This window comes from Corapipo altera, unplaced genomic scaffold (genome assembly GCF_003945725.1).
Source record: "Corapipo altera isolate COAL_440 unplaced genomic scaffold, ASM394572v1 22, whole genome shotgun sequence".
Taxonomy (NCBI): Eukaryota; Metazoa; Chordata; class Aves; order Passeriformes; family Pipridae; genus Corapipo; species Corapipo altera.
Window position 1 is genome coordinate 6514839 of NW_020884886.1, and position 21135 is coordinate 6535973.

Below are 21135 nucleotides of genomic sequence, written 5' to 3' on the forward strand. Positions count from 1 at the left end.
CCTGCAGGTCAATGAAGTTATGCCTACACAGCAGGCAGAGGGGTACCAGCCATATCCCAAAACCCAGCTTTAGACTGCTTTAGATCTGGGTACCACCATTCAACTGTCAAAACAAACCAACCAAGGCTCCCAGTCCCAGGAGGATCCAGGCCAGGACTCGGACCCAAGTGCAATCAGCCATTATCCTTCCACTGCTACCACCTTGTGCTCAGGGAAGGATTTGCCTGTGCTTATTCTGCATTGATATTTGTCTTTGCTGTGTAGCTGTAAGTAGACCAACTGTAGTAACTGACTACACAAATTACAATTCCCCTAAGATACAGTATTTTTTCATTTCCATGGTGTGTGCCCTTAAAAACCAAATTAATAATAGGCTGGCATCAATACCTTCTTCCTACAACTGGCATAAACCAACTGCTACAGAAATAGATTTGAAGTAAAGCCATTGATAACCCAGTTCTTATGCACATTTGTGTTCCACATTTGCAGGAATCTTATTTTATAGAAATCAGAATTTAATACATTAAATACATTGCAAGATCACCAACTCTAAATACTGAAAAAGAAATCTCAACGCTGTACTTTTCCTTTTTTAAACAAATATTACAAAATTGAATTTTATTGAGTTTCACACAAGATGCACTTATAAAATTGATACAGAATGTCATTCAACAGAAAAAAAAATGAAAGCAATTTCAAGCTTTCTTTAGCAACTGCTGAATAATTATGAAGTAAGATACACCAAATTGACAGATAATCTTTATTTCAACGTGTGAACATCTCCAATTAGTATAAAACACATCAAAAATTAAAGAATTTCTAATTTGTCCACAGCACAAGTCCTCTTCTTTTTACTCTCATCCCTGATCAGTAACTAGAGATTTTGGCCATTACTCCCACTACTCTTAATGGGAGAGGAGAGGCTGAAAGACTGCAGCAAGTTCCCACTGAGCAGATCACATTGCCTGAACTGCAGTTCTCATTACCAAGTCTGCTCAGATATGTAACAACTCTGTCCAACTGCCTCCGTTTGCTGTATTACCGTAGTCCTGCAAGTTTCAGGGATTAGCACATACATTAAACTTTCAAATGTTCATAAAGCAAATAAACTTGGGCTTTCCCACTCTGAGAAGTTATGAAATTAGCAAAGAGCAAATTGCCTTCATTTGTCCAGCACTGAAGTACTTTTATGATACCTTTCCTTGAAAAGTGAAACTGGTGCTTACTTAAATGTCTGAAAGGCATAGGAAGCTAATGCTGTGTTTTAAAAACACATGAAAAATTTATCATTAACTAAGGGGTCTCTCTCTTCTGATACAAGACTCCAGCCCAAGTTTTGAGCTCAAATTTAATCCATTCTTGTTCTGAGGATTCAAAACCGTCTTTTGTGAACTCTTTCACAACTGCATCTCACATCAGAAATTAAGATGCATTGTAATGCTTTATAGATCTACTGAAGTTTGACTACAACCAATCAATTAAATTAAGATGCATAATTCTGATTTGATTGTCAGTATTAGCTTTTACAAGCATGTTCTCAGGCAAGTTAATACACAGATGTCATTCTTCTAAGAGTCAAATGCAAAAGGCAGTTCTTTTCTGCTGTGTTAATGCTGTACATACAGTTCCAACATGACACTTCTTCGCTGCAGTTAACACTGCTGTTTCTAAACATTAGAAGTGTCCCTTTAAGATCTTTTCCCACAGCAACAAAAAATCCTCAGCTTTTAAAAGTAATTTTCTAAATAATTTGCCTTGCAGGACACACAACACATAAAATGGATATGCTTCATATTTGCCCAGTTAAGCAGAACCTTCATTACCGTGATCTTTCCTTGGTGTTTAGCATTCAGATAAAATACTATGCAGTAAGTCTTTCACTTAAAGGCAAAATTTTATTCTGATTACAAGATTTTCAAGATACATCTTGAAAAGGTTTTTGTTGACAAGAATAACTATCTTGACTTACTGGTTTGTGTATGTGTTATGTACCAATGCTTTATGCGTTTGTCGATATAAGCACAAGTTTTGAATTCTGCTTGCAGATGTTTAATAAAACATGGTAACAGGACAGGCAAGCTTCTGGTCAAGCTGTCATACATTTCCAGGAATATCCTTACACTGGAGGAACCTTCATGAAAAATAGTGTTCTGGAAGCATGGTTTCATAATGCAGAACAGGATTATGTTTTTTTCCAGTCTGTTTTCCAGCAAAGTGATACTGCAGTTCTGCCACCAGGCTAGAGACTCACGATCCACCACATTTTCCAAGAGGCAAGCTAAAGATCACTTACTTGACCTGACCAGATACCAAGCCAAGTTACTTGTAGAAAGAAATTAATATTCTTTTTGCCATTAATAATTTAAGTTTTTAAATAAATATTTATGTGCCTTTTGGCAACTGTCCATTCTGGTAGCATCTGCTGTCCCAACAGCTCAGTATCCTTAGCACATTGATTTAAAAAAAAAAAAAAAATCTTAGTCAATTCTGTTTCCACAAATAGTAAACCTGTCTATCTCCAGCAAGTCTTTCTTTGCAGACCTGTGTTTTAATTCTGAACTGTCTTGGTTTATATCTTTTTCTTCTCCATCAGGAGTTGTCAGAAATTGATCAGAATTGCTTGTTACAAGTAAAGATGGTGTATTGTCCTTCTGATGCACAGGCTGATTGGTAACTGATGAAGATCCGTTTTCATCTGTGGAAATTCCTGTTGGAACAGAAGACAAGTTTAACATGGACATATTGATGCAATTTGTAACATCCAGATTCATGCAAAGCTATTCTAAAAAACTGCACTGCATCAAATCAGCAGAAGCAAGACAATGCTTTCTGGAAGCTACTACCTCTTATTAGCTTAACTGTAAGAGATTTCCTTTCCTAATTTAGTAAATGGATAGAAAATTAATTCTACAGATGTTCAAATAATGAGCAAGTGCATAAGCAGCAGAAGTTAGAGTATTTTTCTGGTTTACATGCTCATTTTTTTGGCTTAAGCAAAAAGATTTTTGACAGTCGTGTGAATCACAAAAATATTTTCTACTGAAATGAACAAAAGGAATCTCTGTGGCAGGAACTAGATGTGCCTAATCCTCTACATAAGTACAATAAACCTGCCTTCTCTAGGGATGGCTAATAAATGACTCATGCACTGCTACACACTTTATTAGCACTGGCTCTTAAAGCAATGCTGTTAAAGATGTCTATTTTTATTCCTGCCTCTTACTTCAGTGGGACTGAACACTGGCTTCATTAACCTAAGATATTTGTAAGTAATATCCACGTATTGTTTCCATATTTTGTTAAAATTTTTAAAGAATTAAAATACACAAGCAAATGACAAAGAAATATTTTTTCTTATTTACTATCTCCTTGTAAAGACAGAGGTATTGTTTCTAAAGAAAACTGAAAACATGTGACTGATGTGGAGAGTACAGCAGACCAGCCCAAGGGAACCTTACTTGTCAGAATGGCAGAACTATCCAAATTACTACAAAAATTTATTTCTGTAGAACATCTGTTCACAGTGTACCAACTACTACTTGAAAGTACATGGATTATGCTCTACAGCCTTATGCAAGTTAAGGTAATAAACTTGCACTGAGAAAGGAGACAAATAATGCTAATTGTAGAACTTGGTTACAAACATAAGTATTTTCTAACTCATCATCAGCTTACAGACTCAGCTGTCAGCCCACATATGATTACCAGTAATTAGAACTTTCATCCTTCAAGAGCAAGTTTAAAATTTTATTCTTCGAAATTTTAACTGTTTCTGTGGACTAAATGGAAATCTTCAGAAAATAAATTGACTTAAATTATAAACTGGCAGAAAGGAGATGAGATTAATTCCCTTACCCTAATTCTATTAAGAGATGGGTTGAGCAACTGTATTGAAAAAAACTTGATGAGTGGGAGATAGAGATTAACTAAGATTGCAGAACCCAGTAGTAATAATGCAAATACACAAAAGCTGTGAAAGGTAAAATTATTCACATAATTGATTTCTAGTAAATAAAGAACTGTTAAAAAAGTATAAAATCAAAAAAAACTGTGAAGTCGAGCCTTTTAATCACCAGTGCTCACAATATTCTAAATAAAATCCGCAAAAGCTTTTTGGTTGCTACTTTTCGATCAAAATCTTTCCATGGGAAGAGGAAATAAACATCTCTGCTACTTCAGTTAAAAATAGTCTTCGAGATTTATATACTCTAAGTTTAAGGCTCAGTATAAAGTAAGTGCAACTTATTAAGTGTCATACCCAACTGTAGTGTTAGAATGTTTAATTAAAACATTATCATCATGATAGTCCTCCAATGAAATGCAAAAGACATTTACACCAATTCATATTACATTCTTTCATCATGAACATAAAGCAATTCTATGAATTTAAAAATAAATGCCTGCACCAAGTTTCTGCCTGATGTGATTTGACACAGGTGAGATGTAGAGATTTATGACTGAAACTGCCAGATTCCTAACTCTCCTGTTGCTGGCGAGACACTCTGACGACTAACAAGCACCTTGCATTTCAAGCTGTTCACGTCGTTGGCAAGCAGTAGTGAACACAATAAAAGCCTCACTGTTAGGTTCTCCAGGGCTCTCATTGAGCTTTTCATAGAGGAAGATACAATCCAATTCAGTTGATTGGAACAATGAAGGTTTCTGTTTCCTTCTTTAATGTGTCACACAAGTACAATAATGCCACATTCCCATTATATATTAACCGTTAATGCTGACGACCTCTAGCAGAAAACTGCACTGCACAGACTTGAAATAAAGTTAGTAGAGACCTGTTGAAATTCTTATTTGGATTTCATAAAGCTTTTCATTAATTTTTTCATGACAACTACAATTAATTATACCTAATTATCCCTATGCCTGAACCTACCATGTTTGACATTCATTTCCATCAGAAATACATAGATTGCTAGCTAAACTTAAGCACTGCCACAGTTGATGTGTAAATATTTACTTATTTGTGCAGTGATAGGGCAGAGGGGTTTGGACTCCGTGTTCTTAAAGGTCCCTTTTAACCCCATAATTATGATTTTCAAACAAGAGCTTGCCACTGTTCCCTTGCTTCTATCACCTTTGTTTTTATCCATGTATAAGGGTGGGATCTTACCAGAGATAGGAGTATTTATTACCAAAAGAAGATGTATGAACTAAAAGCAATAAATTCTATTACATTTACCGACCTATGTTCACAGCTGTGATATGGTACAATTAAGGTCCAGCAAGAGGGTGAATCTGCAGCATTTAATCTGAAAAAATTTTACTGAAAACGAACCAAGGCAATTAACCTTACCTTGGGTAGATTTAAACGTGCTCTGTTGTTTGCCAGCTGTCTTCCCTGGGGTTGCAGTCAGGACAGGATTGAATAATTTCTCCTCCATTTTTGCTTCCTTTACATATTGACATGATTTCCCCAGCAATACAATACTGTTAAGGACTTTGAGAGATATTAACCTGAAAAACATTGTTTACATATTTGCATTAGCATATTAAAATAATTGCATATTATTCATACTGCAATTACTTATATGAAAATAATTGCATATAGTTAGTGCTGTCTTAGAAGGATTAGCTAACAAATTAAATCCTTTCAATAGCGAGATCAAAAGGTAATTTCCTTTTCCTAACAATTTATTTCAGATCCAGTGCTTAATTTTTTTTTCCTCCAGAAAGCATCTAGAGAAAAACATCAAGTTTTATCATTTAACTAAAGGACTACAGGGACAATTAAGCAGCCATTTAAGACATCAAACATTTAAACACAGAAGGAAAAAGGGCCCTCAACAGTCAAACTTAAATGCACTACTCTTAGAACTGTAGCCATAAGTGTGCCCAGCCAAGGATCACTCGTCGACTTTGAACCACAGGACAGCAAATATAGAATAAGGTTGGAAAAGACCTCCAAGATTATTGAGTCCAGCCATTAACCCAGCACTGCCAAGTCCAATATCTAGCTTTCACAAATTATAGGCTAATTGTAATAAGTACTTTTTCACATCACAGAAGACAGAGCATAAAACTCAACAGATCCAAAGATGTAGCACCGCATCAACCATCACAGCACAATCCAGTTGGTGGCAGATTCCTCTTCCACTATCACTAATTTGCAGCACAGACTCTGGCAAACTACTGAATCCCTTTTACAGCTGTCTTTTCATTTGAAGAACAGGAAGGTCTCATCTACCACCAAGTGCTTTTAGATTTACCACTCAAATAAGCCTTGTAATATCTAAGTTCCATAACTAGCTAACACAGGATTCACAGACCAATGTCCACTGCAGTGAGTGAAGGCTCACTGCAGAACGACAAGGAAATGATCTATTCTCTGTAGGATGAATGAAACACTCTGTAGGCAAATCAAGCTATGTAACAACAGTGAACCAAATGTAGACTCTAAATTCATTCTCCACTCTCTGAAAAGTCTGTTTATTACGTACATCACTAACAGACTAAAAAGCCAACTTGGAGTGAACATTCACAGATCCACGGAGCAGGTCCAACTGCTTAATCATAAAGTAACCCAACCACACTTCAGCAGCAGCTTCACTCTCTCTCACTGCATTAATGTAATCAGAATTTGTCAGACACAAAAATGCTTTTAAGGGAATTTTATGCAATACATTTACTTGTAGAAGAAATTTAGAGAAATGGAGGAATGAGCAGAGCACAACACTTTCAGTACTCTGAAGAAAGTGATATTTTAGTATCCAAGCAACCACAAAGAAAACATAATTTTATAAAAGTTGAAAGTTGTGCTTCTCTACAATTGTATTAGATTATCGGGACAGATTTTACTTCAGAGAGTTGAGAAGCTCTCCATGTTTTAGAGGTGTTTTTCTTACACTTCTTATGTAACATGTTTTTGTTCTGAGAGTAGGTTTTTACAGCATGATTTGTCTCTGATTTAATGAGATCAGAAGTTGAAAAGGCCATAAATCAACACTTTACTGTATCAGTTCCAGTTTCTCCTGGAAAATTATGCAAGTGTTTCTAGCAATTTTCCTTCATTCTATTCTGCCAGCCCACCCCAGGCTCAAATTTCTAACAACAATGTAAGTTTGTAGTTGTTCAAAATTCTAAAAAGAGAAAACTCAAGTTTCATACGCTGGGCAAGACTTTATTACTATAACTTATAGAACTACAGTTGTTAATTATCAGTACAAAACAAATTACAGGCTCAATCCTTTGCCCAGTTAACTGTTTCAGATTTTATCACGTCATTTCTCACATATCTGTGCTATACTAATTTGATGAAAAGCTGAAATTTATGTTCATAACTCAAAATACTTGAAAGATCCAAGAGGTAAGTTAGCTCCAAATCTGACATCATGGCAGAAGTAAAACTCTGTTCTCATTTTTCAACAAGGACAAAATAGACCAAAATGTATTTATTCTTGTGACCTATGCCTTCAAGGAGCAGCATTTAATACTTCATGTTAATCACTTTACTTCTTCCTGCCCTCCATTCTCCAAGCCACAGTAACAATGAAAAATCCAGGACTGGGCTGCAGCAGTGGAATGGTAGAGGTAGGAAAATATTACCTAAGTTGGGAAAAAGGAAAAACCAGTGTGCAGAATGAAAGTGCTGAGCTTGGTATACCTGCTTGAATGTGATGATTAGGGGCTACTGCTTCAGTTATATAGAGCTGGCTTTAGGGAGAACACAGGCACAGCATGTAGTATGCTGGGGAAGAAATCAAAGTATGGTGCAAGGAATGTGGCTGAAATTTTAATATTTGGCCTATATGCAATATCTCAAAGCCCTAGTTGTCTGACACTGAAAAGATGTGTCCCTACACTGATGTGGACTAGACACATCTGATCAAGTGCTACTTTTTTTTTGCAGATAAAGGTCAGATTAGAGATGAGAGTCTACCTATTAATGAAAAATGTGCAGCAATCTTGTTCTTTTCATAAGCTACTGTAAAACAGTAGTCTCCTCTCTTCCTGTGTACCTGCAGAACCACTCCCCCAGACCTAGAAGTCTTTCACTTCCCAAGCCTTGCTGCCTTCAATTATAAGCACAACTTGGTAGGACACTGGAAGATATATTCCCACAATAATGCAGGGCAGGTTCTTTGTACCAACTTGAATCACTTAATTCTTTATGATTAATTTTAGGATGATTCCAATATGTATTAGAACTGAGAGACAACAAACACTGACAGTTTTCCTAGAAACTGGCCATCCTTATGCAGTCTACAGCAAGTGGCTTGAGACAGGCAAACTAGATTGCATTTAAAGTACAACTATGTGTATCTCAGAAGTACATACCGACTGGTGAGAAGCTAAAGATAACACAAGTATAAACGGACTGGGCAGCAAAGGGATACTTGCAAAGCATTGGTTTTGGAAAACAAATTGCCACAGGACATTGTATTCCTTAATTGAGATTACTTATTAACCTCACCCATACCAGAGAGGTAAACCTTGCATTTACTTTTTTTTTTCATACAGCAGTTTCCTAACACAAAGTAAACCTTGCATTTAACTACCAGAGAGAAAAATTCACAATCTGTTCAGAGCACTTAAACTGCTTATTTTTGTTGTCTTATTGAATTTTTTCACAGAAAGCTTTATTCCTTAGAATTCAATTTTCCTTTTTACGCAGAAGTATGGTGTTTGTCTGTTATAAATTCTCACAATTGTTTTTCCATTAGTTATTTTCATTAATGAAGTTACTTATTGAGGGCTATAATCCCTCAATGCAGCTACAGTATTTAGGGATCAATCTGCACTCTTAGTTTCAGATTATGAGCATAAGGGTTTTACATTTATGTTCTACTGAACATAAACTATGTTTACAACGATATCTAGAAGTACCAACAGAAGCTTCTTTCATATATCTGATCAAATAATAGTGAATACTTTTCAATTGTATGCATTTACTTACCCACAGTAGAACAGCACAACACAAACATAAGCTAGGACTCCTTGTACTTTTATTGAGCTTGTTACGACTCTTATGAGCTGTTTTCAGAATAAAAGTTAATCAGTTAAAACTTAGCACACAGTTATAAACAGAACATCATAACAGACATTTCTTATTTGGTAAATTCAAGAAAAAGTAGAAACATTTACATTAACAGAAATTTATTCTAATGTTCTCCTTGGTAGTACCAACTATTCAAGATTTTGGGTTGAATAAGTATTATACTGCTTTGCCAAAACTGAAGTCTGATAATGTTTCCTTCACCACTGACTTTCAAGTAAAATAAGTGAAAAAAGCCTTCAAAACTCAAGGGCTAGAAGGCGAGTTAACAAATTTTGAGGAAAATATCAAGAGATGATGATGCAGCAAAACAGAATCGGTGTTTTGCACCAAGCTAACCTTATGAATACAAAACTGCTTTGTGGACTAGGCATATGACTCCCAAGTTTCACTAACGTGATCCTGAAACCTCAGTTTTACTTCAGTTGTTCACAGTTAGGGTTTCAAGTCAGCAAAGCACTTAATTTTATTTTAAACCTATTAGTCTCCAGCATATCATATCATACCAGAACACAAATAACTTGAAAAAAGCATTTCAATTAAATTCTGACAGGATGTACTTTACGTCATTATAAAAGAAATAATGATTAGGATCATAGTTGTTTGTGGGGTTTTTTGGGGTGCTTCTTTTTAGGGTTTTGTTGGTTTAGTTTTGATTTGATTTTTTGTTTGTTTTAAATCCTGAGTACAAACCTACATAAAGCCTGTCAACAGTATTTTCCCCCATCTCAATGGGAGAACATCATATTTAAGTTAATTTATATTGATATTCTTCCAGGAAAATTGTGAATTAGCATATTTGCTGGCAAAACATGTACACATTCCCAGCATTATGATAACTACTGCTTATCTACATGTGTGTATAGGGAAAATTAGAGCAGCTATTTACAGAAAACATTCTCCCATAGTTAATTCAAGACAGACAGCATGTGGACAAAGTTCCATTAATGAAGTGATTCATTTTACAGTAGCATGTACAAGTAACAGTCAATTATTTCAGAATGATGTATTCTACAACAGCTCAAAACCTCAGTGCCCCATATAAAAGAATATTTAGTCATTAAGCATGCCATCACAGGGACAACCACAAGGACTACCATGGAAAACCTAAATAAACTGCTGCACTACTGCTAACCTTCTGGCAACCAGCTGCTTTGACTATTCCAAAGGAACGAATAGGATAACTGCCAAAAGTAATATATGCTTAATAAACACAGATGTAGTTTAATTCCACTAGTACAATTCAAATTCTTACAAATTCTACCAAATTAATACATATTCGATTTTCTACGAAAGGCATTCTATGTTCTAAGAACCACTAATGCATTTGTGAAGTCATAAGTAGTATGTGATAGGTTATACTGAATGCTAACTCAACCGTCCAGCATCATTTCAGTTCCTTAACATGATAATTTCATCCTCAAAACATCCAGTCAGCTATCTCAGAGGCACATAGTCTCAAAAATGAGATCTTATTGACAGAAGACTGATAGGAAAGATACAACTTACTAAAACAGCAAGTGGAAGAGGAATGAAACCCATTCTTCTGGAAACTGAATCACTATAATCCGTATATGCCTAGGAAAAAAAGAGGAAGAATAATGAACTACTTATGCAAAGGAATGAGCTTATTTTAGCTTGGCACACCCTCTAGATAAGAATAAAGATCTGTTAACAAACACTATACTGGCATAAAGTGTACCTATTCACATTTTGGAATTCAAACGGAGATAGCTGTACTCTCAGACAAAAATGTGATACTGCCATGACCAGTAAGATTAGCTTCAGTGCTCTAAATCAAGAGAAACTGGAGTATAATACAAATCCCTAAATCGAGAGCAATTAGGATACCGAATCCAAAGGCACTGTGATATTTTGTCTGTACATTATTAGTAGCTTAGAGATCTTTTTGTATTAATTTGACTGATCCTCAAATAGTTTACAGAAAAAACTGTAACAGGGATAAAAGAACAATTATCCGCCACACTAGCAATTTAAACTATTTGACAAACATCTATAATTAGCCTTAAGATAACTGTGTTAAAATAATTTTGAAAATGTGTTTACATTTGAACACTCAAAACAGTTTGCATGACAGCTTGGCTGCAGTACTGAACATCATACCAGAGGTTAGTGCCTAAATGATGCTACTTTACTTCCCACAGAGGATCCTTAGGAAAAGTAATAGTTATCAAAACTAAAAAACTTGGGTTTTTTACTATTACCAAATTATTAATAATTAATTATTTGTAACTGAAGATGCCTAATTTCTTTATGAGGTTTAACTACTTCATTCCTCACAACAACCCTAGAAACATACCCAAGAAAACTACAGAAATTATTGTAATAAAGTTCATTTACTAGTTAAAGTATGTATCTAGAGCACCGATGAGTGGAACCCTAACCAGTGAACCCTAACGAGCCCTCCTCCAAGAAAGGTGTGCTGTAAATAGTCTTCTAAAAAATTGTACTAAATAAAAACACAAGCGGGTTGTATGTTCTATAAATATCCATGCCATAACAGTAGCATGCATGGTGCAAACATCCCTATACATCTGTGCACGTTCTCTGTGGAGAAACAGAAAGTCCTAATGAATCCTGTGTTTTAACCCAACACAGTTAAAATACTGTGAAAAGAACAGGAATCTAAAATTATCTCAAGAACATCCGGTTAAGCTTGCTTACTTTTCATGTATCTCAAAAAGGTTATGTTACAATCATCACAAAAAGGATGTTACAATCATCTGCTTAGTATAAGTGTATTTGGAAGAGACTTCTCAACAATATATTAAATAAGGCCTGAACCGACCTAAACAACCGGACAAAAATAATACTATAAATCACAAGGAAATTATTTGTTCTCTCTTATTAAAAAAAAGCAGAGTAGAATTTCAGCAGTGTAGGAATGTAATAGTACTGTATGTATTTCTTCAGTATTTTTTCCAATATCCTCCCCCCCATAACAACTATGTTAGTTAATACAAGATAGTTCCTTTTATTTTCAGGCTTACATTTTTCTGTCGGCTGCTAACAAGGTCAAATGCAAGACTGGCTCTGTATTCACTGTAGACCTGGAAAACATCCAGCACATCAGATGTGTGATTAATTTGTTACCACACTTTATAAAAGCAACACAGCTATTAACAAAATATTTCCATAGAATATTATAAACTTATGCATTTGCTGGAAGAGTCAAAGCCATTTTTTCTGAGGTCTGATTGCACCCTTCAAGAGATGAGCCTCTATTCCGGCAATAAAGCACCTTGCATATATATACAACAAACAAACAACACTATGTTTTAGGAACTGAATGAGGTTTTATAAAGTTAATGAATTTCAGGCTCATCAGAAATACAAAATAAGACAAATCACATTTACTTTTTTTCCCCTCACAGTTCATAATTGGTTTTAAGCTACAGGAAAGCTAGCACTAGCATCAAATTAAACAAATGAGAGAGCTTTCTTATGCACCAAGCAAATGAACCCACAAAAAAAAGCAAATTGCATCAGAAGATGAAGTTTTTCCTTCTCTTTAAATTTTAACAGTTCTGCAAATTAAGACAGAAAAGTGTCTGTTCTAAGGATAAGTGGCAGGACAACTTGCACTGCAGGTGTTAAAAATTCTGGAAAAAGTCTGACCTAGCAACCATAAATCTTTAGAACTTCATACAAAAAGATACAAAGTTTGTTAAATAAACCTTGCAAAATTGCCAGTCACTACCCCCCATCCTCCAGCTGTTTCAGCACTCTGAAGCATGCTACATTTTTGGCTATCATGACTTCATTACTGCTCTTTTCCACACTCTCTATATGAAAGTAGGGCATGCATAAATGCCTCTGGCATAAGGGAGCTTATTAAGTGCATTTATTACACTTGTTTCTCTACTGCACAATGCAGTTACTTTAGAGCTGTTGAAAAAGACAGCACTCCACAAGTTTTGATCTCATTTCCTGAAAAGTGGTTTTAATAGTGAAAAGACAGTAACTCACATCTTCACAAATTTATCAAGTGCATCTGAATTCACACAGTGTGGAAGACAAATGGCCAATGTATCATGCTGCAACACACAAGAAGTAACCTCATCTACTTGCTTTAAAAGAAGGACTGGATAATATATGTGGCCCAAGAAATTTCAGGAGTGGGAAACTAACATAACCTACTTCATATTAGTGCTCCAGGGACAGTGGGAAAAAATCTGTTTTCAGATTCCACTTTTAACACACATGCAAGAGCACAGTTAAAATAGCCTAACAAGGTCTGTTTCTCCAAAAGCCCGAATTTTAACCTACAAACTACTTTGTTAGGAAATGGTACAAGCTCTGTCTAGACTGCAGAACAAGCAGCCTTCCATCAATTTAACTAATGATCACTTCACAAAAGGATCTGCCAGTTATGTGAATTGTAGCTATTATGTGAGCTGTTACACAACACTTGCAATAATTTATGGATCTGGAACTACTAATTTAGAAGCAGAGGTGTTACTTCCCCATTTAAAAGATCCTCAGAAGTATATTGTATCAGGAAATCACCAAGATTTTCCAAATTATATGTTATATATGAAAATAACTATTTTAAAATTTTTTCCAGTGCAGAAAATGTAAATACTTAAAAAAAATATTAGGAAAATGAACTACAACTTAAAAGAGCACTCAGCATTCCAAACAGGATACCTACATCTGCTGTGATGTCATTGAATTTTGTTATAAAGGCGTGTTTCACAATATCCACCGCAATTTCTGAAGCAACCACCATGCAAACATCCGGGAACAACACCCAAAGATGATCTGTAGGTTGGGAAGAAACATGTTAGGCCATTTAATTTAATGCCAGGATACAAAATAAAGATTATAACACTTCTGCTGAACCGCAAAAAATCCTCAGGAGTCTGAGAGTCCATGACTTTACATCACCACTCAGCACATAGTGCGCATCTTCCTTATTCCATCACTGTTCTAGAAACTTATCAGTACTATACAATCTCAGCACAGTTAGGATAAGGTTCCAAAGTCTTTACTTTGTAAGGTTTTATCTCTATTAGGAAAAAAACCTTTGCAAATGCTAGATAGCACAGGTTCAGTACATATAAGGAATAGGCAGAGCATCTGCAGTTTTTGACGCTAAAATTTAGGTAGACTGGTAACATTAAAGCAAAATACACCACATAGATGAGGCTCAAAGTTATTAAAGCAATGTTTTAATAAAATAAAAATCAATATTTTACACAATATTTATTCAATATGGTATTAAAATCCTAAGTATAATCAATATTAAATTAAGAATGGTATTTTAACATCTTTATCAAATTCCAGCCTCACAAAATAACATTTTCTAGGGAATCTTTCATTCTCTGTGTACCCCAAGGAAAGGAAAGGGCAGGGAAGAAATCATTCCAGACACTACACGAAATATAACTATGCATGTTTATGGCACAATGACATATATTTCTAGCAGAGGATGGAGTCATTCTTAAAAGAATTCCAGAAATAGAAAAATGAGAATCTAAGGTATTTGGCAAAATTAAGATTACTTAATTAAATGTTTTAGTTACCTTTATCTTTCAGATTAAGGAAAGAAGCAAGAAATACAGTTGCTGATTGGACAGGAATTTGTCATGTTTTATTTAATTTTTCTACTAGTTTACTCACCTGGATTCCATGAGAACTGTTCCATATTTCTTAGACATACAATTAGTAGCAGCACGTAATTGGTGAACCTCTCCTTTATATCTAGATAAAAAAAAAAAAAAGCTGTCAACTCCAAAGAAACATTTGCTTGCATACACAGGTATCTACTCATTCTGAGGTTCTATCATTTATTGATTTTTGGGTTATATAATCTTTTCCACAAATTATTTAACCAGTTGGGAACGACACCACAGACAGGATTTCTGCAGCAGGCTGTGGCCTGGTCTGTCTGATGCTGCCCCACCTCAGGGTTCCAAGCAGCAGAGGGGACTTAAGTTGTGACTTACTATCACCTTTTCCAATATGTTAATAAAATAATCATCTTTCTTGATAAAATTTGTGCTTTCCTTCTGGGATTCAAAAAGAACCAGCACCTCCTGGTACAAAAATGAGGATAATATACCCATCTGTCTTTTCAAGGTATTAGCAAGGTGCATTTCATTTTCTACCAATTGTGGATATCCAAACTGCTATACACTGGGTTCAGTAATAGGAAGAAAAAAAGTGTTTCAAGACAACTATTCTGCCTTAGCTAGAAGGTTCCTACCAGTCTTTCACTGCCACCTTAAAAGGGACCAGCAGGATGTATCAGCAGTTATCAAAACCATAAGTACTGTTCATTCATGGCTAGGCTTCGTGAACGAAGATTTGGGAAAGGCTCTATCCACATTTGTTACAAGCACACTGTTGGCTTATGAGGCCAATACGAGATAGACATGTCCGATTGCAAAAGGCACAGCAGAAAGACTCCTTAGGTGGTATATTCTGCAAGACACGATTCTTTCTGTGTTGTCTTTTCTCCTCCAGAGTGATCCTGTGTGCGTTCTCAAAGGAAGCAGCAGCGTTATAGATGGTGTGTCTCCAGACCTCCCGACTGGAGGCCAGAGTAGACCAGTTATGTTGATCAATATGGCCAAGGCTGAGATGTTGCTTCAGGGAGCCCTTGTATCTTTATAAGTACTGTAACACAAAAGCATTCTGACTACACACAAAGTCCTATGACTTGCCCTCCCAGACAGGGCAGTCTTTTGTTCTGCTTTGGTGCCCTGTCTCCAGAGATGATGCATACAGTTTGCTTCAGGAAGAAAGCATCACATTTTTTAGCTTACTAAAAAAACACCCTCCTGAAATTACTGAAAAACAGGGTAAAACCTAAAACAATATCACAATTAGCAAGTCCAAAGAAGTCTCTTTAGAAGACAGAGCTATTAGAAAAACCTGTGAAGATACTGTTATTGCTTATTACATCTGTTAATAACCATTACAATGATTTCTTTGTGGGCAAGTCACCTCCAAATCCAAAGGGTTCACTTCATCAAGCACCTCCTATATTCTGTGGGGTTCTAGCTACTGATTTTAGGAAAAAAGAAATAGAAATGTTCAGAAGAACACATAAAAATTGAGCTGGCAAAAAAAAAAAATATTTGACTCTGTGTCAGCTTCCATCATCTCTGACTAAATACAGGTGAATAACAATGCTTGTGGTAGCAGTTGTATAGGGTGTGTATGGCATAACACAGTATAATAATACCCCTCATCTTAAAATAGAAGTTTCAAAATACTTTTAAGCCTGAAAAAATGGAGTAAAAAGAAAAGAACAAATCCTCCAGAAGAGGGGAACAAAAAGCACAGGATTCAAGAAGAATGAGATTGCATGTACACATGAAAAAAGAAATGTCTTGGGGTACATAAATTCAGCTTTCAGTACAGGCTCAGGAACAGTCAGAGGAAGCACAAGCTTCCAAAACACAAGAAGTGATGTATTTACAGGGAAAGAAACAAGGAAATTCTTCAGTACAATAAATTTAAAGCAGAAAAAAACAGGCCATAGATAATCATAATTTCTCAGTTTCTTGCCAATAATACTCCAGCAACTCAAGTATGTTCTTCTATGCTTCTAAATTCACAAAATACTGCCCAAATGACCAGAACACAGATTTTCTGGAAAATCTAGTTATGAGATACCACTTGGCGCTGTCACCAATGGATTAAAATGCAGTCAAGCATTCATTGATCTAAATTCTTTATCACACCCATTAGCAACCTGGAAATAATCACTGAGTTTTCAGACTTTTGTCCAGAATCTCAGACAGGTTTCATCTTGTATTTCCCGCACTGCATACTTCCACACTGGTCAGCTATGTGTAAGACACCACACAGATCTCATCTTCAGTGCTTCAGATCTTAGGGGGCCTTTACAGACAGTTATTCTCAGGTGGGAATTAAGGACCTTAATTCAAGTCTAAATATTAAAGCATGTCTCAAGCTAATCCTCCAGACATTTATTACCTGCTTGGTTTATGTACCTCACCAGACAACAGGATTAAATGGAGAAGGGACATCTTGGGCTTTAAATTTCCACTGGTGTTATAATAATAAACATTTTTCTTCCACTAATTTCTGAGACTGGGTGACAGGTTGATACCTACTTTTCCCCTCTGCTTATTTTTCCTATTCTCATTGGCCTCCCCTCTAATCTGTTATCTCTGCTGCTGCAGCTGTTCAAGGCTGTTGGGAGTGAGACGAATGACTGTGGCTGCTCCTCTTCATCCTCATCCCTCTCATCAACTGACTGTCAGAGATGCAAGCAAGGGAGACAGCATTTTACAGCAATTTCAACAGTAATCCCAAACAATTAAAAAATTCATTTCATTTCTCACCCTTATGGACAAGGACAAAAAAGGTTTCAGGATATCCAAATCAACCACTGGTAATCAGTTTTAAATCCTAGTTAAAATTTCAGAATACAAAATATGCAGCAGTAATGTTTCATCATTTATTACAAAGTTGTTTGAGGTTACATACGTACATTCATGGTTTTTTAAACGTGTGAGGGGAATTTCCTGTACCATGTATTGCCACTTCTTAGATGATGTGGTGAACTATAGAGCAAGTAAGGCTACATTCCTAGATTCACACTTAAAGACAACATGCTCTTAAAGAACAACTAAAGCAAAATAAATTATTGTATTTGTGAATTTAGCAAAACTGTGACAAGCCACCAGTGTTAGCGTTCAGTTACAGAGAGCTCAGGTAGTAGCAGAAGGAAATTACTCTGCTTTAGCATAACAAAGAATAAAGTAGAAAGAAACAGTGCTCTCTTCTTCATTCTCCATCATGACCATCCTTAGCTAACATTGATATAAGCCATTTCAACTCAGTTTGACATGTATCCCAAGAAGTATTGATGAGAAGCATCAACTGTTTTTCTGTTAGAACACAGTATACCTCCAATAATCCTTTCCATTATAAGACAAGATTAAATGAGAGCCAAAATGACAGACTGAGGACATTTTAAATGGTCTTCAGCTACCTCCAAAAGCACATGATTAAGAAGTTTATTTTCACAGTGTTCATGCTCCTAAGTGTTGACAACCTGACATCTAGCAGTAATTCAGATATATTTATCCCCTTGACCAGCCTCTTGTCAGCACATAGCCATGCATAGTCCTGATGACATACAATGCATGAAGTCCCAATGAACATCAGTGATAAGTGGTGTCCCTCAGGAGTCCATACTGGGATCAGTTATTTAATATCTTCATTAATGACACAGATGAAGGGATCGAGTGCACCCTCAGCAAGTTTGCAGATGACCATCAAGAGTGGTGCAGTTGCCACACCTGAAGGGTGGGATGCCATCCAGAGGGACCTCGACAAGTTTGAGAAACAGGCCCATGGGAATCTCATGAAGTGTAATATGACCAAGTGCAAAGTGTCACACCTGGGTTGGGGTAACTCAGGGTATCAACACAGGCTGGGAGATGAACAGATCAAGAGCAGACCTGCTGAGAAGGAATTGGGTTTGCAGGTGGATGAGAGGCTGGACATAATCTGGCAATATGCACTTGCAGCCCAGAAAACTAATCGTATCCTGAGCTGCATCAACAGAAGTGTGAGCAGCAGGTGACTCTGCCTCTCCACTCTGGGGAGACACCACCTGGAGTGCTGCATCCAGGTTTAGAGTCCTTAGCACAGGAAGGACATGGACCTGTTGGATTGAGTCCAGAGGAGGGCCATTAAGATGATTAGGGGGATGGAGCACCTTTCATACAAGAAAAGGCTGAGAGAATTTTGTTTGTTCAGCCTGGAGAGGAAAAGGCTTCAGGGTGACCGAATTATGCCCTTCCAACACCTGAAGGGAGTCTACAAGAAAGATGGGGAGGGACTTTTTACAGGAGCATATAGTGATAGGACAAAGGGGGAATGGCTTCAAATTGAGAGTAAGTTTAGATCAGATATTAGGAAAAATATTCTTTACTGTGAGAGTGGTGAGGCACTAGAACAGGTTGCTCAGAGAAGTTGTGAATGCCACATCCCTGGAAGTGTTCAAGGCCGGGCTAGATGGAGCTCTGAGAAATCTGGTCAAGTGAAAGGTGTCCCTGTACACAGCAGAAGGGTTGGAACTAGATGACCTTTGAGGTCCCTTCCATACTAGGCCTTTCTATGTTTCTGTGATAAACTGTGTTCCAATGCCATGCTTAACCTGCACACTTATTAGGGCTGGCCCTCAAGCCTGGCCACACACCATACTATATACTGCCCATAGACACTTTAGATTTTTTTGAAAGACAGCACTGAATTTGCTTGTGCTTCCATGCATCCTCTGGTGGTGCAAGTGAGTAGATATGAGTGGTCACATGTCAAAACCTAGCCACAAGACCTTTTTTCATTAGGATAAATCATGTATGCCTATGAGGGTTGTCACATGGATAGAAGCAGTAAACATAGAAGTGGGGCAGTCTTTAGAACACCTAGTTATTTCCTTTCAGACTCCCTGGCACACCATGAAGGAATCCTGAATCAGGAAGGAAAAAAAATAATTTTTATCATGTAAATCCCAGTGTTTATATGTTTAGATCCCAAGTTGGTTATAAATTGTAACACATAAGAAGTGAAACAAGATCTTTTGGTTTACAGCTCAGCAAATCCCAAGTAGCTCTAGTGACAGCTACCTCTTAACATGTGACCAGAGCACCAGAAAGGATCAAAGATTGAACAAAGAATCATCAAGGGGGCACTGATCTCAAATGTACTCCTGCACCCAAATCCCTCATCCTTAAAATGAACAACTGGATTAGAATAGTGGTATTAAAAAAAACATAAAGCCACAAAAGAAAGTAGTTTGAATTCCAAAGACCAAAGATAAAAATAAAGGTTATTCACTATTTTAATCAAAGAGACAGATAAATTGGGAACAAAGTAGAAAAACAGAATTAAAAAAGAATACAAAATTATAAAGAAAAAGCCTGAAGTTCCTAAGACTTCAAAGTAAATATAGTAAATTTTTGACACGAGATTTAAAAACCTGGAAACAGTCAAGCCTAACAGCCAACTGAAGCAAATAACCTAATGCACTACACCTAAAGTACTTCTTTGTATGAGTTACAACTGTGTTTTGTGAAAAAAAATTTAATTTAGAGCGCAGCTTGAAATTAAAATAAGACATTTAAAAGCATAAAGAAAGGCAGCATGCTGGGCTTTCCACAATGATGAAAGAGCTTCTCTTTGTAATTTTGGTCTCCTTGTTCACTAATCCTGACACTATGAAATGAGTTTACAGATAACTATTTAAAAGAGAGAATATACTACTTAAATTAAGGGAAATATTTCTTCCTGCTACAACAAATCAAAACTTTTTTTGTCTTCTGTATAGTAGTCTTTTCCGACAGTCACAGTATTTAGACTGCTTGGATGCACCTGAATTTCCTAGTGAAAGTCAGGGTGACAATGCAGAAGTGGTTTTGCTGCAGCTGACAATCAAAGCTGCGGGACTGACATGACTGAAGTCACAGATGCTACAGCTGCAGTCTCAGGCAGCTATATAAGCCCCAAGGTCTTTGTTGACCTTCTGCACCTAAAAGATAACAGGTTCAGTTTTATTAGATAACAACGTAACCAATACATATCTCATGGCCCGTTCAATTAGTTTTTATGCAGATGATTCACAATTCTCTTAGTCTTGAACTTTTAGTGAATTAGCTGTTACAGCAGAATTTTACGTGACCATACAAAGGTGAGAAGGATCACTGTTTCCACTGACACTAAGTCTAGATATGGAAATACTAGGGAAAATAGTACACATCAGCTTGCTGTCCACAAAGTGGTGCTGAGCACAATGCCAAGTAAAAATGATTTCACAATATCCAGATCTAAACTCCTAGCTTGGTGGCACTTCAATTCCTGATGTCTTACTACATACCAGCTTGAGCCAGGCAAGGCTCTGTGAGGTATTTCAACATGTCACACAAGAGATTTCTTAGGAAGTACGACTTCAACAGTTCATTTCTATTCTCATGCTTCTATTCACAAGATAACTTGCTTTAAAATTCTATTTGGAGCAACTTCTCTTGAACACAGTATCTACTCTTGAGGTTATTGCTTATCTTTTCTGCTAGATCATATTCTTCTTTAGATTAACATATTAAATAAGACAGGAGTTT

At 36.4% G+C, this 21135-nt stretch overlaps 1 protein-coding gene across 4 annotated transcripts in view; it reads right to left on the minus strand.

Annotated features, from left to right (window-relative positions):
* Nucleotides 1–582: 582 nt before the first annotated feature.
* The window catches only part of TAPT1 (transmembrane anterior posterior transformation 1), a 49085-nt gene continuing 28532 nt past the window's right edge, over nucleotides 583–21135 (minus strand). For all 4 annotated transcript variants that reach the window (XM_027642704.1, XM_027642703.1, XM_027642707.1 and 1 more), the window contains 7 exons: nucleotides 14654–14734; nucleotides 13683–13792; nucleotides 12019–12078; nucleotides 10517–10585; nucleotides 8909–8985; nucleotides 5309–5469; nucleotides 583–2707 (listed from right to left, as the gene is read on the minus strand). In XM_027642704.1, the coding sequence (XP_027498505.1) occupies nucleotides 2478–2707; nucleotides 5309–5469; nucleotides 8909–8985; nucleotides 10517–10585; nucleotides 12019–12078; nucleotides 13683–13792; nucleotides 14654–14734 (788 nt within the window). In that variant the 3' untranslated portion in view covers nucleotides 583–2477. The remainder of the gene's footprint in view (nucleotides 2708–5308; nucleotides 5470–8908; nucleotides 8986–10516; nucleotides 10586–12018; nucleotides 12079–13682; nucleotides 13793–14653; nucleotides 14735–21135) is intronic.